Raw genomic sequence first — 24,614 nt, forward strand, 5'->3', positions numbered from 1 at the left:
TGGTCAATTAACTTCTAGATTTTGTTTTAAAACTTGGAGATAAAGCATGGTAACAGGCTCTTCCGACCCATGAGCTAGTGCCACACAAATACACCAATTAACCTACAAACCCCACAAGGTTTTGGAGGGCGGGAGGGGTGGGGAAAAACCAAGAGGAAACCCACATAGACACAGAGAGAACATGCAAACTCCTTACAGACAGTGCCAGATTTGAACCAGGGTCACTGTCACTGTAATAAAGACTCTGGCAACCATTCCATCCAGTTGTTCTCCCTGTTTCTTCTTGGTAGAGAAGCCAAGTGTTTCTTCAAGCGTTAGTTGTGCGGGTCCAGACATTGTGGACACTCTAAAGCTCCGGCAGATTTGAGAGTTGGCATGTTTTTGTGAGGATCTGTCTCCAAAGAGCTGGCATACGGAGTTAGTTTTTATGATGCCAATTTTCTCACAGCAGCGTTTCTGCTGAAGCCAGTGTTTCAAGGCCAGGTTAATGGAAATGAAAGAGTGAATTCGGTAGTGATCTTCCAACGTCATGATATGGCAGTATTTTTTGCCATATCCCATTCAAATGGCACAATAATCTAGCAAATGGCCATGCCTTAACTTGTGGTGTTGCCATCTGCTTGCTGTTGACAGAACATGTTATGACAAGACCACCCTGCAAACACTCTCTGAGACAGAGAGCTCCTTTGAAATTAGGTTTCCCTTCTTCCTCCTTGCCATCCACACAGAAGTTCTGTATTTACCTACCCTCTCTTGGAAATTACCTGTTTAAATCAGTTTATCTGGAGAATGCAGTCAGTACGCGGTCCACTGCCACTAGGTGTAAAATACTTGCCACATTTTTTACATATGTATAACCGAGACATCTTGAAAAATCATGTTTTAAACATAGAGCACTGTATGATAGGTCTTTCTGGCCCACAAGCCCATGCTGTTCAAGTACCCCCAATTGACAAGGAAACCCACGCAAACACAGTGAGAAACTACAAACTCCTTACAGACAGCACCAGATTCGAACCCGAGTCGCTGGCGCTGGAACAGCGTGGCGCTGACTGTGCCGCCACAATCAGTAAAATTATTTTGAATGTTGCAGTGCACCTTTGCAGTTATTCATTTCAATTTCTTTAAAAAGGGGAAAGATCAATTTCACCAAAGGGACAAACAGAGATGCAAGATTCACTTTTCCATCTAAGTTTTCTTCATGTTTTACCTGGAAGTTGCCCACAATAATGAGGCCTGCGGCACAGCTCCAGCAAGTGATCAACGCTGCTATGTTCAGTAAAGACCTCCGGTGTCTTTCCATTACCTGTGCATAGCGTAGTAAACCCAGCAACATCACTGAAACAAAAGGATATTGTGCCACATTGGCTTGTTGGTTTGTGACGCTTCAAATAACAAGGGCAAGATTAAATAACAACCTCTTGCCATCCTTCGGACTGACAACATACAGGGTTTACTCACCTATTAACAGCTCACAACAAGTGCAACATACAAACGTGGTGGGGAAACTCAGCAAGCATCCATAAGGAAGGGCAACCAATGTTTCGGACTTGGGCCCTTCATCAAGGTATAAGCAAATCAATTTTATCATTTAGGAGAAATTGGATAGGTGCATGGATGTGATGGAATTGGAGGATTATAGGCAAATTGCATTTAAATGGGACTAGAGGAGATCACTTAAATCAGTACGGACTAGAAGGGCCAAGATGGCCTGTTTCCGTACTGTAATTGTTATATGGTTATATGGTTATAAAACCAGGCAGGTGTTCTGAATAAAATGGTGGTGGGAGGGAGGCAGAGGAGAGGAGAGATGGGAGGAAGGGGCACTGGCTAACAGGATGTAGGTGAAAGGGTGGAAGAGAAGAAAAGCTGAAAGAGATAGGTGGCTCTGAGAGGAGAAGGCAGGGAAGAAGGAGAGGAGCTGGAGAAAAAGAGAAAGGGCTAGACTGGAAAGAGGGGTTTAACATAAATCAGAGGCCAATGTTAATGCCGTCTGGTTGGAGAACATCCAGGACAGAATATAATGCGTGGTTCCCCCCAATTTGCAGGTAGCCTCAGTTTGACAGCATGAGGCCATGGATAGACATGTTGGCGTGGGAAAGGGGTGAGCAATTTATAACAAGGACACTTCTTAAACACTTCTCAAGCTTTGATCTCTTGGCCTTTATTGGATAAATCCAGCTATACTTTTGCTTAATTTTCAGCACATACAACGCAAGATCTTCTTTCCTCAAATATATTCCTAGAGCGGCCGATATGGCCTGTTTCCATACTGTAATTGCTCTATGATTATATGTTCATCTTGCTGTTCTCCAATGCCAATAAGTCATCATTATTGTGGTGAGATACACAATACTTGGTTACTGACACAGTGTATATGTTTGGCTCATCTGTATGGCTGGCCCGCCTTCCCTCGGTGACCCCAACCCCTGGAATTCCCCAAATAAAGGCAGTTAAGCCAAGTCCCTCCCTCAGTGCAAGTCCCGGGATCGGGCCAGAACAGGAGCACAGTCCAAGTCTTATGGTATTAAAAGTTTGTCGACCTGCATCTCCAGCCTTTTGGCATCATCGATAGTTCATCAATTATCAAAACAATCTTCCAGGAATTTTTTTTTAATCTTTGAACTCTGCTAGGCAAGACTCTCATAGGAAAAAAATTGTGACAAGTTTTCTAGTCCTGTACTGACTCGCATAAGTGGTGTGGTAAGATTTTAAAAAATACAAAATAAAATTGGTCTTGAAATTACTGAAAAAAGAGGTGATATTAATAAGCCATGAACAAAAACTTTTAGATGTCTCGAAACATTTAAAAATGCTTCTTAGTTAAGTGAAACATTTTGAAATGCAGTAATTTCAAAATACAGTAAAATCTCCGTTATCCAGAATTCAAGCAACCGGCAAAAAAGAAAATCCCTGAAGGGGCTGAATTCTGGGGGTTTAACTGTACACCGAAACAGTGGCCAAGAGGATGACTATCTATGGAGATCAGTGACCTTCTTGGTCAACAAAAGATTGTGCATTGGGAGCAAGTCATAGGACTTCAGTATAATCCATTCGTCTGTGAGTCATGAGATATTGCATCTAAAGTCATACCGAATGTTCCTAAATATCTTCTGTGCTCTCTACAGGATTTTGAAAATGGATCTGCATTTTCAGAATTAGTTCATCACAGATCACTAGATCTGAAAATTGAGATGTTCAGAGAATCTAATGGATTGGGAAGACCAAAGATCGCTCAGGTCCATTCCTTCAACCACTGTTGAGCAATCAAAATAAAATTAACGGTGACTAATGAAGCAAATAAAAAACAGCGGCACGGTGGGTGTAGCAGTTGGAGCCACGCTGTGGCAGCGCCGGCGATCGGGGCCGGGGTTCAAATCCCGCCCTGCTTGTAATGAGTTTCCCCGTGTCTGTGTGGGTTTCCTCCAGTGGCTCCGGTTTCCTCACACCGTTCGAAACATACCGGGGGGCTTGTAGGTTAATTGAGTGTAAATTGGGCGGCATGGGCTCGTGGGCTGAAATGGCCCATTACTGTGCTGTATGCCTAAATCTAAAAAAAATTAAATTAAAATTTAAAAATCTAAATTCACTTTTCAACAATAATAGCTATCCAATGAATAAATTTAATTAATTAGTGAAATGTTCTTCTTCATTGTTTCTAGGTATTTTGATGATATTTTTCCATGGTGACGGTTCTGGAATGATAGAGGAATTGGGATACGATGAATATTAACAGGATTACTGTGAAAGGAGGATCCTGATTCTAACTAAAAGAACACTATCAAGGAGAAAGGTGTAGGTTAGCCATGAGAGATTGGGAAACTCTGTTTCATGGGTTGATAATGGATAGGCAATGGTAAGCATTTAAAGTTCACATGATTGTATTACATCAAGTATTCACTCCTGTCTGAAGCAAAAATAAAGCAGGAATCCATTGCCAACATCACAGCCACACGCACCACAATCACATGATCGCAAGCACATTCATGTCGAAGAGCTGCTTGTCACTCAGGAGCCATCCACAGTCTAGGAAAAGAAAGCTCAATGTCAGGATCGAAGGGCTTCGAGCAGCGAAGCAGAGGGACTTCTTCAGCCTGAGGGTGGCGAATCTAAGGAATTTATAGCCATGGGTGGTGGTGGAGCCCAGGTCACTGGGGGCATTTAAGACAGAGATTGATAGATTCTTGATTAGCCAGGGTTATGGGGAGAAGGGGCTGAGTGAGGAAAATGGATCAGCTTTTCATTCAGTGGTGGGGCCAGACTCGATGGGCTGAATGGCTTATTTCTGTTCCTATGTCTTATGGGTTAACAGTTCCATTTGACAAGAAAATGGTTTTCACATGGGAAATAAAATCAGAAAATGATACAGTCACTCACCCTGCTTCCGTTGTACTTTGGAGCAGAACTTACCCATAAAGGACCCAATGCTGCAGATCAAACTGAAAAGACAGCTCTCGGGAGGGAAGGTGCCGCACTTACTGTAAGGGGAGAGGAACGGTGAAATGGTTCTGAGCAAATCCAAACAAAAATAGGCTGTGTAAACTTTCAACTGAGCCGGTCATTGGTAATATACATGGGGATGTAGAGAATTATCAGAACCATATGAGATCTATAACATGATTTGAGGTGTGGCTCACATTGGTTTGTACGTCCTTGGCACGACAGTTGGAATTATCTGGCATCTGACCTTCCAGCGGCAGCAACCCTGGTTCGATTCTGGCGCAGTCTGTAAGGAGTTGGTGCGTTCTCCTCATTCCCGCGTGGGTTTCCTCCGGGTGCTCCTCCCACCCCTTCAAAAAACGTTGCAGATCAATTGGGTGGCACAGGCCTGTTACCGTGCTGTATGTCTAAAATGTAATCACTCCTACAGAAGTAGACTGAATGCCCAATCCTTCCTCACCATAAAGATTTGTTCAGCTGATACTTTATACCACCAGTCAAGTTGATAAATGAGAGATGTAAACAGAGTCTTTGAATAGAGAAGATTCTTTAACTGATTATCAGAAAACCTATTAAAAGTTTTTAAGAAGTGAATGGGGGAAAAAAAATCAACTACCATGGCCAAAAAAATTCTCTTGTGCAGCATTTACTGTGAAGCACAAGGTGATCTAAAATCTCTGTTTCAGATACCAAGCTTCACGTGGAGATCGAGATTTAGATGTACTTCCATATAATTATTTTTAGACATACAGCAATGGTAACAGGCACTTTTGGCCGACAAATCCATGCCACCCATTTGCACCCGAATAACCTACATACCCCCCCACCCCGGATATTTTGAAGGGAGGGAGGAAACCCACAAACACACAGACAGACAGCGCCGGATTTGAACTCGGATCATTGGCACTGTAACAGCGTTGCGCTAACCGTGCCGCCCCTTCTGGCCCACAGGCCTGCGCCACCCAATTACATCTAATTAAACTAAACCCTGCCCCCCCCCCGTATGTTTGGAAGGGTGGGAGGAAACTGGAGCACCCAGAGGAGACCCAGGTAGACAGTGCTGGATTCGAACCTGTCACAGGGTGGCCCTAACCACTGGATCGTCTTCTTCTCTGCTGTACGAACTGAAGGTTTAGAGTCACATTAGGTGTTATCTTACCTGACCAATGGGATGTTGTCTAATGTGCAGCATCTTTTCAATTCGTCTTGGGCAAAGTTTTCATTACATGAGTCATTGTAGGTCCTACAGTGAGAATCAAGAAATATCAAGGAGACCATCATTTCCAATTCACTTTCACACTGGTGCTGGTTACAGAAAGAAAATTCAGCAGGTCAAACTGTGTACTTTATATAACAAAGATAAAGATACATAACCAACGTTTCGGCCCTTCATCAGGATGGGTTTTCTCTGGGGACTCCAGCTTCCTCCATACCTGGGGTGTAGGTTAATGGGGTGTAAATTGGACAGTACGGACTCGTGGGCTGAAAAGGCCCGTTACTGGGCAGCATGTCTAAATTTTTAAATTTTAATTTAAAAATTCTTAGGCTCTTTATTTCTCCTTGAATGTTGTCATATGGTGAGAGTCTCAGCGTGGACTAGACGAAGGAGATGATCGTGGTCTTCAGGATGACCAGGAACTAATGCCCTCCACCACACCTCAACAGTGGGAGAGCACCAAGTTCCTTGACCAATGACCGATCGTGGATACCGAGCCTCTCCTCATTTGCCAGGAAGGCACCACAGCAACTACACTTCCTCAGAAAACTGAAGCGGGCAAGGCGACTGGCCACCGCCATGTTCACCGTCCACAGGGGCTCTATCGAGAGCATCCTAGATGCCTGCATCACAGTGTGGGTACGGTCGCTGCAAAGAAATGGATGGGATGTCAATCCTCTGGACCATAAGAGTGGCAGAGAGGATCAATGGAAATTTCCTCCACCCCCCACTTTCCCCCCCTATTGACAAGATCGTTGTCTGAAGAGGACCCCTTCCACCCCGCATACAGCCTCTTTCAGCTGCTCCCGTGGGGAAAGAGATACAGGGGTATCAGAGCCTGAACAGCTTCTTCCCACAGGCAGTGAGAATGTTGAAAGACCAAAGGAACTGCTCTCACTATCCATCCAAGATGCTCGTGTTCACGAAACTATATTTATTTACTTATATATATGAAAGCTTGTCCTGCATATGTATTGTTTGTGTGACTGCATACTTTGCACCAAGGACCAGAGGACACTTTTATCAGGTTGTACAGGTACACAATCCTTTATCCAGACATCTAAAATCAGGAAAGCTCCAAAAACCGGAATTTTTTTCCTAGAGCTGGTACAGCGGAGAGAGAGAGAGAGGGAGACAGCAGTGTGCCTCTGGTGGGCGAGGGGGGAGGAGAGAGAGACGGCAGCATGACTCGGGCGGATGAGGGGGGAGAGAGAGTCAGCAGCGTGACTCGAGCAGGCGAGGGGGGAGAGTGACGGCAGCACGACTCAGGTGGGCAAGGGGGAGGAGAGAGAGATGGCAGGCGACTCGGGCAGGCAGGAGGAGAGAGAGGCGGCAGCACGACTTAGGTGGGCGGGGGAAGAGAGAAATACGGCAGCACTACTCGGGCGAGCGGGGGGGGGGGAGAGAGACGACAGCGTGACTCGGGTGGGCGTGGGGGGGAGAGGGATGCCAGTGCTACTGGAAGGGGGTGGATACGGCAGCATAATTCAGGTGGGCTTAAATCTGGGGCAGCTGGCTTTTGTTCTGAAATCCGGAAAAATCTGAAATTTGGGTCACTGTCCCCAAGGGTTCCGGATAAAGGATTGTGTATCTGTACTTGTGAAATCGGATGACAATAAGCTTGCCTCCTTGAATCTGTGGAGAATTGCAAATTTAGCGGGGGAATCTGCCTGACCCCTGGGAATTCGTGAAGTGCCGGCGCAGGGTGGGAATGGAAGATAGGGTGGACCGAAGTGTGATCCTGTCATCGTGTTCGTGGAACTCTTGGAAGAAGCCAAACTATGAGTTCTGGGGTCGAAGGGGGGGGTCCATAGCCAAAAATAAAACAGGTGAGAATGGATGACTGGTCTTATCAATCACCACGGAAACCTTAGAACTGGAGTGAAAACATATCATTCTCAACATCCAAAAGAAGGAGATCATAATCAAAAGCATATGATTGACTGTCAGTCTGCAACAGAGCCTGGTATTTACCTCATGCAGAGGCGCGCTGCCTGCTACATGTGCCAGCACATCAAGAACATGGAAAAGGAAATTAAAAGGAAGAAACTACTAAATTTACTGAAAAAGGAAAAAATAGATATAGCATTTGTCCAAGAAACACATTTAACTGAATTGGAGCACAAGAAATTAAAGAGAGATTGGGTAGGACATGTAACAGCAGCATCGTATAATTCAAAAGCAAGAGGAGTGGCTATATTAATTAGCAAAAATGTGCCATTTAAAATAGAAGAGGAAATAATAGATCCAGCAGGGAGATATGTTATGATAAAATGTCAGATATATTCAGAGCTTTGGAATCTACTTAATATATATTCACCTAACGAAGAAGATCAAAAGTTTATGCAAGATATCTTTTTGAAGGTAGCTAATACGCAAGGGAACATACTAATAGGAGGGGATTTCAATCTGAATTTGGATCCAAATATGGATAAAACGGGGAAAAAAATTAACAGGAAGAACAAAGTAACCAAATTTATAATTAAATCAATGCAAGAAATGAAACTTGTGGACATATGGAGGAAACAAAACCCAAAAGAAAAGGAATACTCATACTACTCGACTAGACATAAAACATACTCAAGGATAGACCTATTCCTGTTATCAGCCCACATACAAGGGAGAGTTAGGAAAACGGAATATAAAGCTAGACTATTATCGGACCACTCACCCCTGTTATTGGCAATAGAGCTAGAAGACATCCCTCCAAGAATGTATAGATGGAGATTAAACCCCATGCTACTTAAAAGACAGGATTTTAGAGAATTTATTGAAAAACAATTAAAAATGTACTTTGAAGTAAATACGGAATCAGTGGAAGATAAGTTTATACTATGGGACGCAATGAAAGCATTCATTAGAGGGCAAATAATAAGTTATGCAACCAAGATGAAGAAGGACTATAATCAGGAAACAGAGCAGTTGGAAAGGGAAATAATAAACATAGAAAAAAAAAAATTAGCAATAAAGGAAGATACAACCAAAAGAAGAGAATTGGCGGATAAAAAAATAAAATATGAAACATTACAAACATATAAGGTGGAGAAGAATATAATGAAGACAAAACAGAAATATTATGAACTAGGGGAAAAAACACACAAAATCCTAGCATGGCAGCTTAAGACAGAGCAAACTAAGAAAACGGTATTGGCAACAAGGAAAAAAGACAAACAAATTACATATAATCCAAAAGAAATTAAGGAAAACTTCAGAGAATTCTATGAACAATTATACCGAACCGAAAACGAAGGGAAAGAAGGGAAAATAGATGAATTTTTGACTAAAATTGAACTACCAAAACTACAAATAGAGGAACAAAATAAATTAACAGAACCATTTGGAACAGTAGAAATACAAGAGATAATAAAAAAATTACCAAATAATAAGACACCAGGAGAGGATGGACTCCCAATAGAATTCTACAAAACATTTAAAGACCTAATAATACCGCCCCTCCTGGATGTAATCAACCAGATTGATGAGACACAAAACTTACCAGATTCATGTAAAACAGCAATAATTACAGTGATACTAAAACAAGGGAAAGATCCACTCTCACCAGCGTCATATAGACCAATATCTTTGCTAAACACAGATTATAAGATAATAGCTAAACTATTAGCGAACAGATTAGCAGAACAGGTACCGAAAATGGTAAATTTAGACCAAACTGGATTTATCAAAAAAAGACGCACAACAGACAATATTTGTAAATTTATTAACTTAATTCATGCAGTAGAAGGAAATAAAGCACCGGCAGTAGCAGTTGCTTTAGACGCAGAGAAGGCCTTCGACAGAGTAGAATGGAATTACTTGTTCAAAGTATTGCAAAAATTCAGTTTACCGGAGAAGTATATTAATTGGATTAAAGCATTATATAAGGGACCGTTAGCGAAAGTGACAGTAAATGGACATGTATCAAAGCAATTTAACTTAAGCAGGTCAACGCGGCAGGGATGCCCACTATCACCATTATTGTTTGCGCTAGCTATAGAACCACTAGCAGAATCGATAAGAAGAGATAATAATATAAAAGGAATAAAAATAAAAGACAGGGAATATAAAATCAGTCTGTTTGCGGATGATGTGATAGTGTACTTAACAGAACCAGAACTATCAATAAAAGAACTATATAAGAAATTGAAGGAATATGGAGAAGTGTCGGGATACAAGATAAACGTAAATAAAAGTGAAGCAATGCCTATGAATAACGCGGATTTCTCAAAATTTAAGGAGGAATCCCCATTCAGATGGCAAACGCAGGCAATAAGATACCTAGGTGTGCAAATAAACAAAAATCTAGGCCAATTATATAAACTCAATTACAATCCACTAATGAAAAAACTACAGGACGATTTAGAGCATTGGAAAGAGCTACCACTAACACTGATAGGAAGGATAAACTGTATTAAAATGAACATTTTTCCAAGGATACTATACTTATTTCAGGCATTGCCAATACAACTGACAGAAAAATTCTTCAAAGAGTTAAAGAAAATAATAAGGAGATTTTTATGGAGAGGGGGGAAACCGAGGATAGCACTAGACAAATTAACAGAATGGTATAAACAAGGAGGCTTACAATTGCCAAACTTCAAAAATTATTATAGAGCCGCACAATTAAGGTACCTATCAGATTTTTATCAAACAAGGGAAAAACCAGACTGGACGAGACTAGAATTAGATAAAATAGGGGAAAAGATACCTGAACACATATTATATAAATGGGACGAAAAATTGGTACAACATAGAACTTCTCCAGTATTACACCATCTCCTCAATATATGGAAGAAGATACATGTAGAAAGAAATAAAATAAATTACCAAATACCAAAACTAATATTGACGCAAAATAAGCTACTCCCTTTTACAATAGACAACCTTGCCTTTAGAAAATGGGAAAAAAAAGGGATTAAAAGAATAGAAAATTGTTTTTCAGGAAGTAGATTCTTATCCTTTGAACAAATGAGAGATAAGTACAATATAACGGGAGATACAGCGCTGGCATATTACCAACTGAGATCCTACTTGAAAGATAAATTAGGAAGCAACTTGAGTTTACCAGAGGGAAGTAACCTTGAATATGTGATTACAGATACAATGTTAATCAAAAGATTTATAAAAAATATGTATATTAAACTGCAAGAAAAGGAAAATGAGGAAACAAATGGTAAAACTAAACAAAAATGGGAACAAGATTTAAATATAAAGATAAAAAAGGAAACATGGGAGAAGTTATGCTCTGGAACGATGAGAAATACAATAAATACGAGGCTGCGTATGATACAATATAATTGGTTACACAGACTATACATTACACCGCAAAAGTTAAATAAATGGGACCCAACAGTATCTGATAGATGTTTTCGATGTAAAAAAGAAAGGGGAACAACAATTCATGCAATCTGGACATGTGAGAGAGTAGAAAAATTTTGGGATGATCTCAATCAGATATTAAATAAAATAACAGAAAACAATATACCAAAGAATCCAGAGATCTTTCTCCTAAGTAACATAAAAAATAAAGAATTTGGAATTGACTTGGAGGATGCACAAAAAAGATTTGTTAAGATAGCCCTAGCTGTAGCAAAAAAATGTATTATGTCAACCTGGAAATTGGAAGATAATTTGAAAATACAACAATGGTATATAGAAATGAATAAATGTATTCCATTAGAAAAAATAACATATAGTTTAAGAAATAATATTGAAATATTCGAACAAGTATGGGAGCCTTACATTAAATACAATAGCGAAAACCTACCGGGAACAAACATTACCTAAGTTGATGGAAGGAGAAGAGAAGAAAAAAATGGACTCAGTAGAATTTCTGGTGTATTTTTGTTGAATGACAACATTGTCTAACTGAATTAATGCAACCTAGATTGTATAACTAAAATGGATGAGAGGGGGGAGGGATGGGGGGGTGGCTTGGGAGGAGGGAGGGGGGAGGGAGAAAAAGTCACTGTAAATGTGTGGAAAAGAAAAAGTGTATATCATGGCTATTGTGATTTATGGTGTGAAAAATAAAAAATTAACAAGAAAAAAAAAAAAAAAAAAAAAAAAAAAAAAAAAAAAAAAGAACATGGAAAAGGTACCCAATCATTTTCTATTCAGCACGAGTTTCTGCAATGTAAATGCTTAAAAAAGGTCACACTCCCGAAAGTACAACTTTAACTGAAACCCCAATAAGGGGTTAAATTGCGGGCCAAAGGGAGCAGGTATTCTCCTGACGTTTTTACCTGGCCGTTGTTGGAACCCTTGACCCCAGGAGTTCCGTGAACCTGATGTCCCAATCACGCCTCGAGGTACCCATCTTCCATCCCCACCCTGCCCTACCATTTCACAAATTGCCAGGGAGAGGCAGATACACAACCCCCCCCCCCCCACCACCACCACCCCAGCAAAATTCCCAACAGCTCGTCCGTCTGCGAGATCCAAGGAGACAGAACCTAAAAACTTAGTTCTTTCTGGCCTTTCACCTGGTATCTTATTCCTTGCCCTGTCCGTCCACTGCACGTTGATCCAACCCCGAGATAATAGGAAATATGCTTTAGATTTTCTAACAGTAGGTTAGGATTTCAGATTCGTGAAAGAAACGTTTATGCAGGAAACTAGTTAGTGAGGACAGATTTAATAAACAGCTTGCTCGATGGAATAATGCTCTGAAAACATATAACATACAACCATATAACAATTACAGTACAGAAACAGGCCATCTCAGCCCTTCTAGTCCGCACCGATTTATGTGAAACTCCACTAATTCCACCTACCTGCTCCCTGCCCATAACCCTCCTACCCCCTCACATCATGTACTCATCCAACCTCCTCTTAAATGACAAAATTGACCCTGCTGCAACCACCTTCTTCCGGAAGGTCATTCCACTCAGCCAACCCTCTCTGAGTGAAGAAGCTTCCTCTCATGTTACTTCTAAAGTTTTGCCCCCTAACCCTTAACTCATGACCCCTTGCTCCAATCACCCCCACCCTCAGGGGAAAGAGCCTATTCACATTTACTCTGTCTATCCCCCTCATAATTTTAAATACCTCTATCAGATTCACCCCCCTCAACTTTCTACGCTCCAATGAATAAAGACCTAGTCTAATCAATCTTTCTCCAATTTCTAGATACTGCAACCCAGTCACCATTTTAGTAAATCTTCTCTCCACCCTCTCTACCTTATTGATATCGGGGAAATAATTTTCTATTGTGGGAAGCATAGAACAAGTAGGGGGAAGAACCTTGATTGACAGCCTGAGGAGACCAGCTGGGAAAATTGTTTTTTCCCATTGATGGGCCAGAAGGAGTAGATTTTCTCCCGGGATTCTACAAGAAAAACTTTGTACCTCAAGCTTCCACCATTTAGGGGGAAAGTTGGGAACCTCTTCCTCACATTGGGGAGGCCAAATTTGGAGTATTGCATGCAGTTCCAGCCGCCAAACTACAGGAAGGTCTCAGTAAGATTGAAAGAGTACAGAGAAGATTTACTAGGATGTTGCTGGGTCATCAGGAGTGGAGTTACAGGGAAAGATTTAATGGTTTAGTAGAAGAATGAGGGGAAATTTGATGAGGTTTAGAAAACTATGAAGGCATAGACACAGAGGAAATTGAGCTTTTTCCACTTAGATTAGGTGAAGATAACAGTTAGAAATGCTAAGCAGAAGGTGCCAATAGATTTTCACCTCCAGAAGTGATGTTGAAAGAGTGTTTAACAAGATCTGTGAGGGTGAAATATTTACATTCCGCACTTGATATGTGCAGACTTTGTCTTAACCTGCCCTATTTCAGAGCAAGCTGACCAATGCCAGGAATCAGCAAGTGATCCTGGCCAACAGTTTGGAGTGCCCTGGGCTAAAGTATCACTTTACAAAGACCAACCCAGGCTTAAAATCATATCACTGAATCACACGGCCCTGCCTGCCCAGCGCGCCTGTGTAGCTCTTTGAAATAACAATTCCATTAATTCCACTTCCTACTCTTTCTCAGTAGCCCTTTAAATGTTTCCTGTTCGTGTATCGAAGCAATTATCTTTGAAGTTGTTTTTGAATCAGCCTCCGTCATTCCTTAAGCCATAGTAAAACACGAAAGTCTGTGGACGCTGCAGTTGAAGTGAAAACGCAAGGCTGGAGGAACTCAGCAGATCAAGTGGTGCACTTTCTATGAGCAAAGATCACCAGGGTTTTGTGCTTGAGGGGTGGAACAGTGTCTGAACAAAATGGCGAGGGTGGTGGGTAGGGGGTAGGGAATGGGTGGATGAGGGAGGGAAGGCACGCCAGCAGGCAGGGGAGGGATGGCTCTGTGAATGGAGAGGGAAGGGGTGACGTTAGAGGAGAGAAGGGAAAGGGAAGAGAGGGAGAATGGAGAGTAGGTTAGCCATCTGGCTGGAGTATTGTGGCATATCATTACTCCGGATGGCATCCATATTGGTTTCTCTGGTTCTTGCTTACCCTCCTCCCCCCTTCCCTTTGTCTTCTTTTCTCCGGCTCTCCACCCCCTTCCCTCTCCATTCACCAATCCATCCCTCCTCAACCCTGCTCGCTGCTGTGCCCTCCCTCTCTATTGTCTGCCTGCGGGACTGAGTTCCTCCCCCCTCCACCATTTATTTCAAGGCGCCAGCTGGCATTTTCCGATACACCAAAAGCCCGAAACTTTGGTTAATTTTCTTTATTAAGTTCACTGTTTGACCCACTGAGTTTCTCCAGCTCTTTAAGCAGTGCATTCCACTTTCTCTTCATCTCTCTTCTTCTTTTACCCAGTCTCCTGAGCCTCAACCTCCAGCACCTGGACAGCGGAGAGCAGAGATTCAGCCCCCCACCCCCCCACCACCGTTGGCTTGGTGCAGGCTTTAAAGCATGGTGGTTTATTTTAAAATCCTGCAACCATGCAGTCTGAGCCCAAGATAGCGGTGCTTATGTTCAACGGCGGCCACGAGGGATTGCAGACGCCGGGGAAGCAGAGGACTGGCGCAGGGCACAGCAGAAACTGGAGGGACCACCCCTCGTTTGAGAAGGAGATGGCCCATGGGATGGTGTCCATGACAGCCGGGCTCTGAGGCTGGCTCTTTTTGAATCGAGTCGAGTGACCCCACGCGAGCTGCTGGCAACTGCGGTGAGGGCACTCATGCCAGGCTGCGGGCTTGAGACCAGCTGAAGGAGGACCGAGTATTGGAACTGGGATGCGAGATGGTGTTGAAGATGCCGAGGTCTTCCTAATCATGAGAGAGGCTTGGGTTGCCAATGGTTTCGGGTGTGTGGGTCTGCGGGAGTGCTGGAAGCAAATCCTCAGACACTTGGTGACTCCGGGGGGGAGAAACTCTCTTTCTCTGACGGTAAGCGGCGCCCCAGCAATTTCTGCTGATGGTGAATCTTTGTTGCCTTATGGTTCAACTAAAGGAAATTTTGGGCAATATCACATTTTCTGGTTTTTTTACCATGACAATAAAATAATCTTGAAAATATTTTGTCAAAATCTCTGAATTTTGAACTCTTCCGCTGTTAGATCTTTCACTACTCTCAACAGAACAATTCCAACTCGAAGTTATGAAATTGTGTCCTCACACCTTTTTCAATTGATGGTTTGAAATCACTACTAATGTATTGTTTGAATATTTTGCAATGTTATGAAACACAAGAGGTTGCCTTTATTATATTCTGCTCTCTACACGCAAAGTAGAACATAACTAGAAATCTATCCCATGAGGCACACAGTAAAAGATTTTATGGATGGCCCCAGGATTAACTGTTCATTCTTCTTTTCGTAAATCTATTAAAGGTCATGAATGGGACAAGACCAAGGGCAGTAACGTTTGGTGTAGTGGGGCTATTACACCCCAGTGACGGGGGTTCATATCCCATGCTGTCTGTAAGTTGTTTATACGTCTGTGTGGGTTTCCTTCCATGTTTCAAAGGCATATGGGGATAGTATGTTAATCGGTCACATGGGGTGTATTAAGGTGGTGTAGGGTCGTGGGCCCGAAGGGCTATGCTGTACACTCCACTTTACGAAAATTCACTTTCACAAAGAAACCCATGTTCACTTTTACCAAAGGATTTGAATGGGTTTTCACTTTTATAAAAATAGCCTCCAATAGTAGTGAATGGATCTTAGCTTTACACCTTTTCAGCTTACACACTGGTTTTGTAAAGCAGGGTACCTCTAAATAAAAATTAAAAATCCCAAGTCTCTTGGGGAAAGAGATGCTCTATAATGACACGTGATTAGAATATTCAAGACAGATTGACTTTGGAAAATTCAAAAGCATTATTACTCCAGTGTAGGGAAGTCAATCCCTGATTACTTACCAGTTATCCACGGGGCAAACGTGATGGTTCTGTACTGCCACTGCATATCTGGGTAAAAAAAATATCAAAAATCAGTTAATTAAATGATTAATCACTCAAACCAGTAGTTCAGAAATACCTGCTGAGGATTGATCTCAAGGGCAATGAGAATATTCCTGTTCACCTATCCACATTCAACCCATCAAACCATCATTCAGTTATTTACTAGACCTGCATTCTAACTTCTAACCCACCTTAGATCCATGATAGATATATATATAGATATCTACATACATACACACACACACAGACAGGGGAAAAAAATCAATCATTATTTGTATTTTTTTATTTTAATTTTTTTTCCAACCTGCAGATTCAACAGTTGGTTTTAGTGGATGGGAATGTGGAACAGGAGTTATGGGTTGTGAGTGAATGGGAAGAAAGAACATTTTAGATGTTCCCGCCCTTTATGCGGGGAACTGCTTCCTGAATGTCCTTACTTCAGGACGGTTTCGGACCCTGTCTGAATCAGGACTCTTTTTCATGGTTTGCCCATTAAAAAGATAAAAGCAATATGAACACCTGTATATGGCTTGTAGGGTTTTTAATGATAATCGTCTTTAAATGTGAGGTACTGAGCAGTTGTGACTGCGATTCAGTTAAGCAACAAAATCTAATCATTCTTCATATTGTATAAAATCAGTGCACAGCTCTATCAGAATACTTTCAGTACAAAACATTCTGTCCTAGAAAGAATGCCCTATCTGTAAGATATCACAATATCAATTCAGCTCAGTTGTAACACTTTGACTCAATGTCAAAACGCTGTAGGTTCAAAAACAATGTCAGAGCTCAGAGGCGAGAAAGGGCTGCATTATCATTTAGGGCTGGTTATTTATCTTATTGCTGTTTGTGGGGACAATGGCAAAGTAGTTGCCGCTTTTGCTAACTTTACCACAATTACCATACTTTAAAAGGAAAGAACAATGGAGAATGAAGGGACTTGGGATGTGCTGAAATATTCTACAGCCAATGAGTGCATTTCAAATCAAAATTGCTGTAATAACGTACTTCAATAATTAGCACATTGAGGTGTCCTAAGATGTGAAAGGTGCCAAGCTACAATGAAAACAAAATGACAGTGCTGTCGCTGGTGGGGACCGAGGGTGAATGGGAAGGGAGGCACAGCGCTGGTTTGAAGGCTTCAGCCACCCTGTCCTGAAGCTGGCGGTTCCGTAAAGACTTTAAACAGACCGTTAAAGGAGCCGACGGGGTTTGCAAAATCCAGCAACTGCGGAGCCTGGCGCCCAAGATGGCGGTGCCTGTGCTCAGCAGCGGCAGACTCCGGGGGAGCACCATGCCAGCGCAGGGTGCCAGAAATGGGGAGAACACCCCCTCCCTCCACCCCCCCCGTTAAAAATCCGATGAGGCAACCCATCAGGGCAGCGAGGGGTTCAGCGGCTGAAGGATCCACACAGGCTGAGGGCGACTTGCGGTCGGGAAACGCGCACGGAATCCTGGAAACGGCCTCTTGGGAACCAGTTATTGAACTGGGCTTCAAGAGGGTCTGGGAGCATTAAGGTCTCCCGATGGCCCTCGGTTGTTGAAGCCTTCCCGATCGTGTCGGAGGTTTGGATCTGGAGCTCGGATTGCCGATAAATCAAGCAGGAGTCTGGGTGGCTGCAGAGGCTGCTGGAGCACTGGAGGTGCGTCCACGGACACTCGGTTACTAGACACTCATTTGCTTTCTCTTTCTCTCTTACTGTAAGAAGTGCAAGGCTTCTAATGGTAACAGTTTGTCTGCCTTATGGGCAGGTGGAAGGCAATTTTGTGTAATATTACATGCTCTGTACTATTGTGTGACGATCATGGCTGGTGCCAAGGGGGGGTGGACCTCCATGGGCATTGCCTCCACCCACAGCGTTAGCGTCACTAGTCTCCACGTGATATAAGCAGCACGTTTGTCTGCTACGTCGGAGGGAGGGGTAAGTGCGATGGCGGTGCACAGAGGAGGTTCAAACCAGGTCAGCGTTACCGCCACTGAGCAGGTTTTCGAACATCAGATTGTGCCCCCTCCCCACTCCACGCAGTTACCCAAATGCACCACCCCCCCCCCCGCCCCGATTAGACGATCCAATGCCTACCCTGGTGACAATAAAGGAATCTCGATCTTGATCTAATGAAATTTCTATTTCAAGCCCAGCCTGGTTATTCACAGATTAAGAAGTTGTCACCATGTACAACTTCATGGTCTTGGAAACCTTCAGAAAGCTGGAGTGAAGCCGAGGAAATTTTTTTTTGAATCCGCCAAAACTGAAAATCTGAAGTGGAACAGAAAGGGCTGGAACTATCAGCAGATCAAACGATGCATGCATTCCCAAAAATACTGCCCGACCTGCTGAGTTCTGTAATCAGTTTCTGTTTTTATTCCAGGGACAATAAAATTCAGCTTTCCATGAAAACATTGGCATGCTAAATTCCTTTCCAGTTACCATAAAATCAATGAAACCAAAACAAGAAAAGTTGGCATTTACTCCTGTTGGAACTTGGAGCAGCGGTCCACTGCAGGAATGACTCATTGTCTTCAAATGTGATTGTCACGGTTTAACCATAACCATGTCATAGTTCGGACTAAGATCTAAACATGAAGAAACCTTATTTCTTGAGGGCAAATGTGATACTACAGCCATGTGTCAACTTACATCCAATCAAATAACGTCCGATCGATGTCAGGACCGACGTTAGCGGATGTTAAGCCACACATCACGCAGTCAACACGTGGCCTCAAAAGCCAAAGCAAAGCAGAGTATACACCTAACTTATTGAGTATGGGAGTTGGGATGTTGTTTAAGTCATTGGTGAGGCCAAATTTGGAATATTTTATGCAATAGGATATCGATAAGAATTTTTATTTTTTTTTTTTTTTTTCACACCATAAATCACATTAGCCATGATATACACTATTTCTTTTTCACACATATACAGTGACTTTTTCTCCCCCACCTCTTTCCTCCCAAACCACCCCCCCACCCCCCCCTCTCATCCATTTTAGGTATACAATCTAGGTTGCATTAAGCCAGTCAGACAATGTTGTCATTCAACAAAATTACACCAGAAATTCTACTGAGTCCATTCTTTTCTTTCCTTCTCCTTCCATCAACTTAGGTAATGTTTGTCCCCGATAGGTTTTCGCTATTGTATTTAATGTAAGGCTCCTATACTTGTTCGAATATTTCAATATTATTTCTTAACCTATATGTTATTTTTTCTAATGGAATACATTTATTCATTTAAATTTGGTAGTTTCTTCCTTTTAATTTGGTTATGTATTCCATTAATATTTAAAGACATATAGTTCAGCGTAGCCCTTTTATATTTTGTTTATCTTCTCTTTCCGTTTTTCCATCATTACCTTTCCTCCTTTTCCATTTCTGTTTTCTTATTTTCAACTCTTTATAAGACAACATTCCTACAACATCCAACATTTTCCTTATTCTCTTATTTCTATCTTATTTATCCCCAATCTCCCCTTCACCTCCTGAGTTGTCCTTTATCCCTTGTCGGACAACCACATCTCCCCTCTCCATTTGGATTTGCGAATCCACTCGCAAGCGTCAACTGATTTTGCAGTGACCGCTATTTCCCCCCACCCCGCCTCCCCCAGAAAAGATTTCACTTTTCATATGTCACAAAGGTCACTCTTTTAATTCCCTCCTTATTCTCTCTATTCCATTACCTTCCCTTATTAATTCTTGTCTATGCTATCTATATTTTCCTCTAAGTATAGATACATTCATGTATGCTCATTGTCTCTATTCACTCTTATACCTCTTTACCCGCATACATATCAATCGTGATCATTTTTACTCTCATTACCCGTCTTCATCCCTCAGTCTATTTTTGTCTTTACCCACATACATATCAATCGTGATCATTTTAACTCTCATTACCCGTCTTCCTCCCTCAGTCTATTTTTGTAATTGTTCTGCAAATTTTCGTGCTTCTTCTGGATCCGAGAATAGTCTGTTTTGTTGTCCTGGAATAAATATTTTCAATACCACTGGATGCTTTAGTATAAATTTATCCCTTTCTTCCATAAAATCGCCTTTGCTGTATTGAACTCTTTTCTCTTCTTTAGGAGTTCAAAACTTATATCTGGATAAATGAAGATTTTTTGCCCTTTATACTCCAGTGGTTTGTTGCCCTCTCTTACTTTTTCCATTGTCTTCTCCAGTACCTTTTCTCTTGTAGTATATCTTAGGAATTTTACTACAATAGATCTTGGTTTTTGTTGTGGTTGTGGTTTAGAGGCCAATACTCTATGTGCCCTTTCTATTTCCATTTCTTGCTGTAGTTCTGGACATCCTAGGGTCTTAGGGATCCACTCTTTTATAAACTCCCTCATATTCTTGCCTTCTTCATCTTCCTTAAGGCCCACTATCTTTATGTTATTTCTTCTGTTATGGTTTTCCATTGTATCTATTTTTTGAGCTAGTAGTTCTTGTGTCTCTTTAGTTTTTTTATTAGATTTCTCCAATTTCTTTTTTAAGTCTTCTACCTCCATTTCTGCTGCTACTGCCCGCTCTTCCATCTTGTCCATTTTCTTTCCCATTTCTGTTAAGGTCATCTCCATTTTATTTATTTTCTCTTCTGTGTTGTTTATTCTTTTTCTTAAATCCTTAAATTCCTGTGTTTGCCATTCTTTAAATGACTCCATGTATCCTTTAATAAGAGAAAGTATATCCTTTATCTTGCCTTTCTTTTCTTCTTCTATTTCCCTGTACTCTTCCTCTTCCTCTTCCTCTTCTTCTTCCTCTGGGTTGGCCATCTGTTGTTTCTTTGGTGCCCTTTCCTCCTCTTCTTTCTTGTTTCTATTGTCTTCTGTGGTCTCTTCTTGCTGCAGGTGTTCTGCAGCTGTCGTTGTCGGCTGTGGAGATCGACTCCCCAGCTGGTCCCCCCTCCCGTCGGTGTGTTTCTTTTCATTCGCATCGCGCATGCGCGAAGTATCGCGCATGCGCGGTTGCGCACTTTTACTCGGCTCTGCGAGCCATTTTTGTAGTCCATTATTTACCGACCTGAGGGAGCGGGTTTCTCTCTCCGCAGCGGGCCTCTTCGGACAGGTAAGGCCTTCACCTTTTTCTTCCTTTGTCTTCTCTTCCTCTCTTCTTACCGTTGCTTTCGATTTTTCTTTTTTTGTCGCCATCTTCTTTCCACCTTTATACTCACTTTTCTGTAACTTTTATTTCTGTGCCTTTGTGTTTTCCTTTGTTTTTCCCGACTTTTCTGGAGAGGGCTGGAGTTCACCGTCCGGCCACTACTCCATCACGTGACTCCTCAGGATATCGATAAGATTGAAAGAGCGCAAAGATTGACTAGGATGTTGCCGGGTCTTCAGAAGTTGAGTTACCATTGGAGCGAAGAAGAATGAGGTGGGGATTTGATAGAGGTTTACAAGATTTTGAGAGGTATAGAGAAAGTGGATCTGAATAGGCTTTTTACATTTGGATTGGAAGAGATAAATAGGAGAGGTCATAGTTTTAAGCTGAAGGGGGAAAAGTTTAGGGGGAACATTAGGGGGAAGTTGTTCGCTCAGAGGATGGTGTGAGTGTGGAATGACCTGGCATCTGATGTGGTGAATGTAGGCTGGGTCATGTGTTTTAAGGATAAATTGGATAGTACATGTACTGTAGAGACCCGGAGGGTTATAGAATGGGAGCAGGCCAGTAGGACTAGGGAAATGATGGCCAGCACAGACTAGAGGGGGAACATGGCCTGTTTTCAGTGATGTAGCGTATGGTTCTACAGTACATATGTGTTATTGTAATCTATATGTACAATATAGAGGTTTAGGTAAATAGGTATCATGGTATCTCATGTTGTACAGTATATTACAGTATAATAATTGACTTACACCCAAACCGATTTGCGGCCCCTCTTCCAGAACGTAACCTAGACGCAAGTCAATGCATGGCTGTATTTCCCTCACTGTGACCATGTGAGTTTCCCCAGGGGAAGGTAATCTGAAGGTATGAACTGAAGGAAGAGGTTAGAGAAACTAGGGTTTTCCTCCGGAGCGTCGCTGTTTGAGGAGGGGGGAGGGGGAGTTTTTAAATGTTATGAGAGGCAGAGATAGGGTAGGCAGCTGGAAGCAGTAAAAATGTCAAGCACAAGAGGAAATGCATTTAAGGTGAGAGGAGAAAAGTTGAAAGGACAAGTTGTCAAAACACAAAAATGCTATCAACGCAAATAAAAGTGAAGTGATGCCAATGAATAATGCGGATTTCACAAAGTGTAAGAAAGAATCACCATTTAAATGGCAAACACATGCAATCCAATACCTAGGTATTAGATTAGATAATAATCTAGGCCACCTATACAAATTAAATTATCACCATTAATGAAGAAATTACAAGATGACTTAGAACATTGGAAAGATTTACCACTAACACTGATAGGAAGGGTCTTTCTTTGGCTTGGCTTCGCGGACAAAGATTTATGGAGGGGGTAAAAGTCCACGTCAGCTGCAGGCTCGTTTGTGGCTGACAAGTCCGATGCGGGACAGGCAGACACGGTTGCAGCGGTTGCAGGGGAAAATTGGTTGGTTGGGGTTGGGTGTTGGGTTTTTCCTCCTTTGCCTTTTGTCAGTGAGGTGGGCTCTGCGGTCTTCTTCAAAGGAGGTTGCTGCCCGCCAAACTGTGAGGCGCCAAGATGCACGGTTGGAGGCGTTATCAGCCCACTGGCGGTGGTCAATGTGGCAGGCACCAAGAGATTTCTTTAGGCAGTCCTTGTACCTTTTCTTTGGTGCACCTCTGTCACGGTGGCCAGTGGAGAGCTCGCCATATAACACGATCTTGGGAAGGCGATGGTCCTCCATTCTGGAGACGTGACCCATCCAGCGCAGCTGGATCTTCAGCAGCGTGGACTCGATGCTGTCGACCTCTGCCATCTCGAGTACTTCGACGTTAGGGATGAAAGCGCTCCAATGGATGTTGAGGATGGAGCGGAGACAACGCTGGTGGAAGCGTTCTAGGAGCTGTAGGTGGTGCCGGTAGAGGACCCATGATTCGGAGCCAAACAGGAGTGTGGGTATGACAACGGCTCTGTATACGCTTATCTTTGTGAGGTTTTTCAGTTGGTTGTTTTTCCAGACTCATTTGTGTAGTCTTCCAAAGGCGCTATTTGCCTTGGCGAGTCTGTTGTCTATCTCATTGTCGATCCTTGCATCTGATGAAATGGTGCAGCCGAGATAGGAAGGGTAAATTGCATTTAAATGAATATCTTCCCAAGGATAAAATACCTATTTCAATCGTTACCAATTCTCTTAACAGAGAATTCAAGGGGCTAAAGAAAATAATAAGGAAATTCTTATGGAAAGGGAGGAAATCGAGGATAGCACTAGATAAATTAACAGAGTGGTACAAACAAGGGGGCTTACAGCTACCAAACTTTAAGAATTATTATAGAGCAGTACAATTAAGATACCTATCAGATTTTTATCAAACAAGGGAAAAACCAGATTGGACCAGATTAGAGCTAGATAAAATAGGGGAAAAGGTGCCTGAACATATACTATATAAGTGGGATGAAAAGCTGGTGCAACATAGAAGTTCACCAGTACTGCACCATCTGCTCAACATTTGGAAGAAGATTCACATAGAAAGGAAAAAAAAACAAATTATCAGCTACCAAAATTAATATTGACGCAAAATCAACTAATCCCTTTCACAATAGATAACCTTTCCTTTAGAGAATGGGAGAGAAAAGGGATCAAAAGAATAGAAAATTGTTTTTCGGGAAATAAATTATTATCTTTTGAACAAATTAAGTACAAATATGGTATAACTCATGGTACAATGTTTGCATACCACCAACAGAAAACCAACTTGAAGGACAAATTGGGAAGCAGGCTGAGGTTACCAGAAGGAAGCAGTTTTGAATATGTGATTACAGACACAATGATAATTAAAAGATTTATAACAAACATGTACATCAAACTGCAAGAGAAAGAGAACGATGAAATAAGCTGTAAACCCAAACAAAAGTGGGAACAAGATCTAAACATAAAGATAAAGAATGAAACATGGGAAAAGCTATGCTCCGGAACTATGAGAAATACAATAAACATGAGGTTACGCATGATACAATATAATTGGTTACACAGGCACCACGCCCCAAAAGTTAAATAAATGGGATCCAACAGTATCAGACAGATGTTTTCGCTGTAAGAAGGAAACGGGAACAACAGTACATGCAATTTGGGCATGTGAGAAAGTGGAAAAGCTTTGGGAAGATCTAAACCAGGTATTAAATAAAATCACAAAAAGCAACATACCAAAAAATCCAGAGATCTTTCTCCTAAGTAATATAAGTAAAGAACTTGGACTCGATTTGGATGAAGCACAAAAAAGATTTGTTATGATAGCCCTAGCTGTAGCAAAAAAATGTATAATGTCAACCTGGAAATCAGAAGATAGCCTGAGAATACAGCAATGGTACATAGAAATGAATAAATGTATTGCATTGGAAAAAATAACATATAATTTAAGAAATAACATCACAGTATTCGAACAAATTTGGGAACCGTACATGGAACACAACAGAGAAGTCCTACCGCGGACCTCCACCACCTAAAATGACAGAATTAGAAGAAGATGAAATGAACTGACCCAGTATGTGA

The 24,614-nt window shown here is 41.9% G+C and overlaps 1 protein-coding gene across 3 annotated transcripts in view; it reads right to left on the bottom strand.

Annotated features, from left to right (window-relative positions):
* LOC138736344 (transmembrane protein 150A) overlaps positions 1-24,614 on the bottom strand; it is a 49,152-nt gene that overhangs the window by 22,269 nt on the left and 2,269 nt on the right. For 2 of the 3 annotated variants that reach the window (XM_069885699.1, XM_069885698.1), the window contains exons 3-6: positions 15,959-16,006; positions 5,600-5,683; positions 4,378-4,478; positions 1,211-1,338 (exon numbers count right to left, since the gene is read on the bottom strand). In XM_069885699.1, the coding sequence (XP_069741800.1) occupies positions 1,211-1,338; positions 4,378-4,478; positions 5,600-5,683; positions 15,959-16,006 (361 nt within the window). The remainder of the gene's footprint in view (positions 1-1,210; positions 1,339-4,377; positions 4,479-5,599; positions 5,684-15,958; positions 16,007-24,614) is intronic. The other variant, XM_069885700.1, reaches the window with a different exon arrangement.

The sequence above is a fragment of the Narcine bancroftii genome, chromosome 6 (genome assembly GCF_036971445.1).
Source record: "Narcine bancroftii isolate sNarBan1 chromosome 6, sNarBan1.hap1, whole genome shotgun sequence".
NCBI lineage: Eukaryota > Metazoa > Chordata > Chondrichthyes > Torpediniformes > Narcinidae > Narcine > Narcine bancroftii.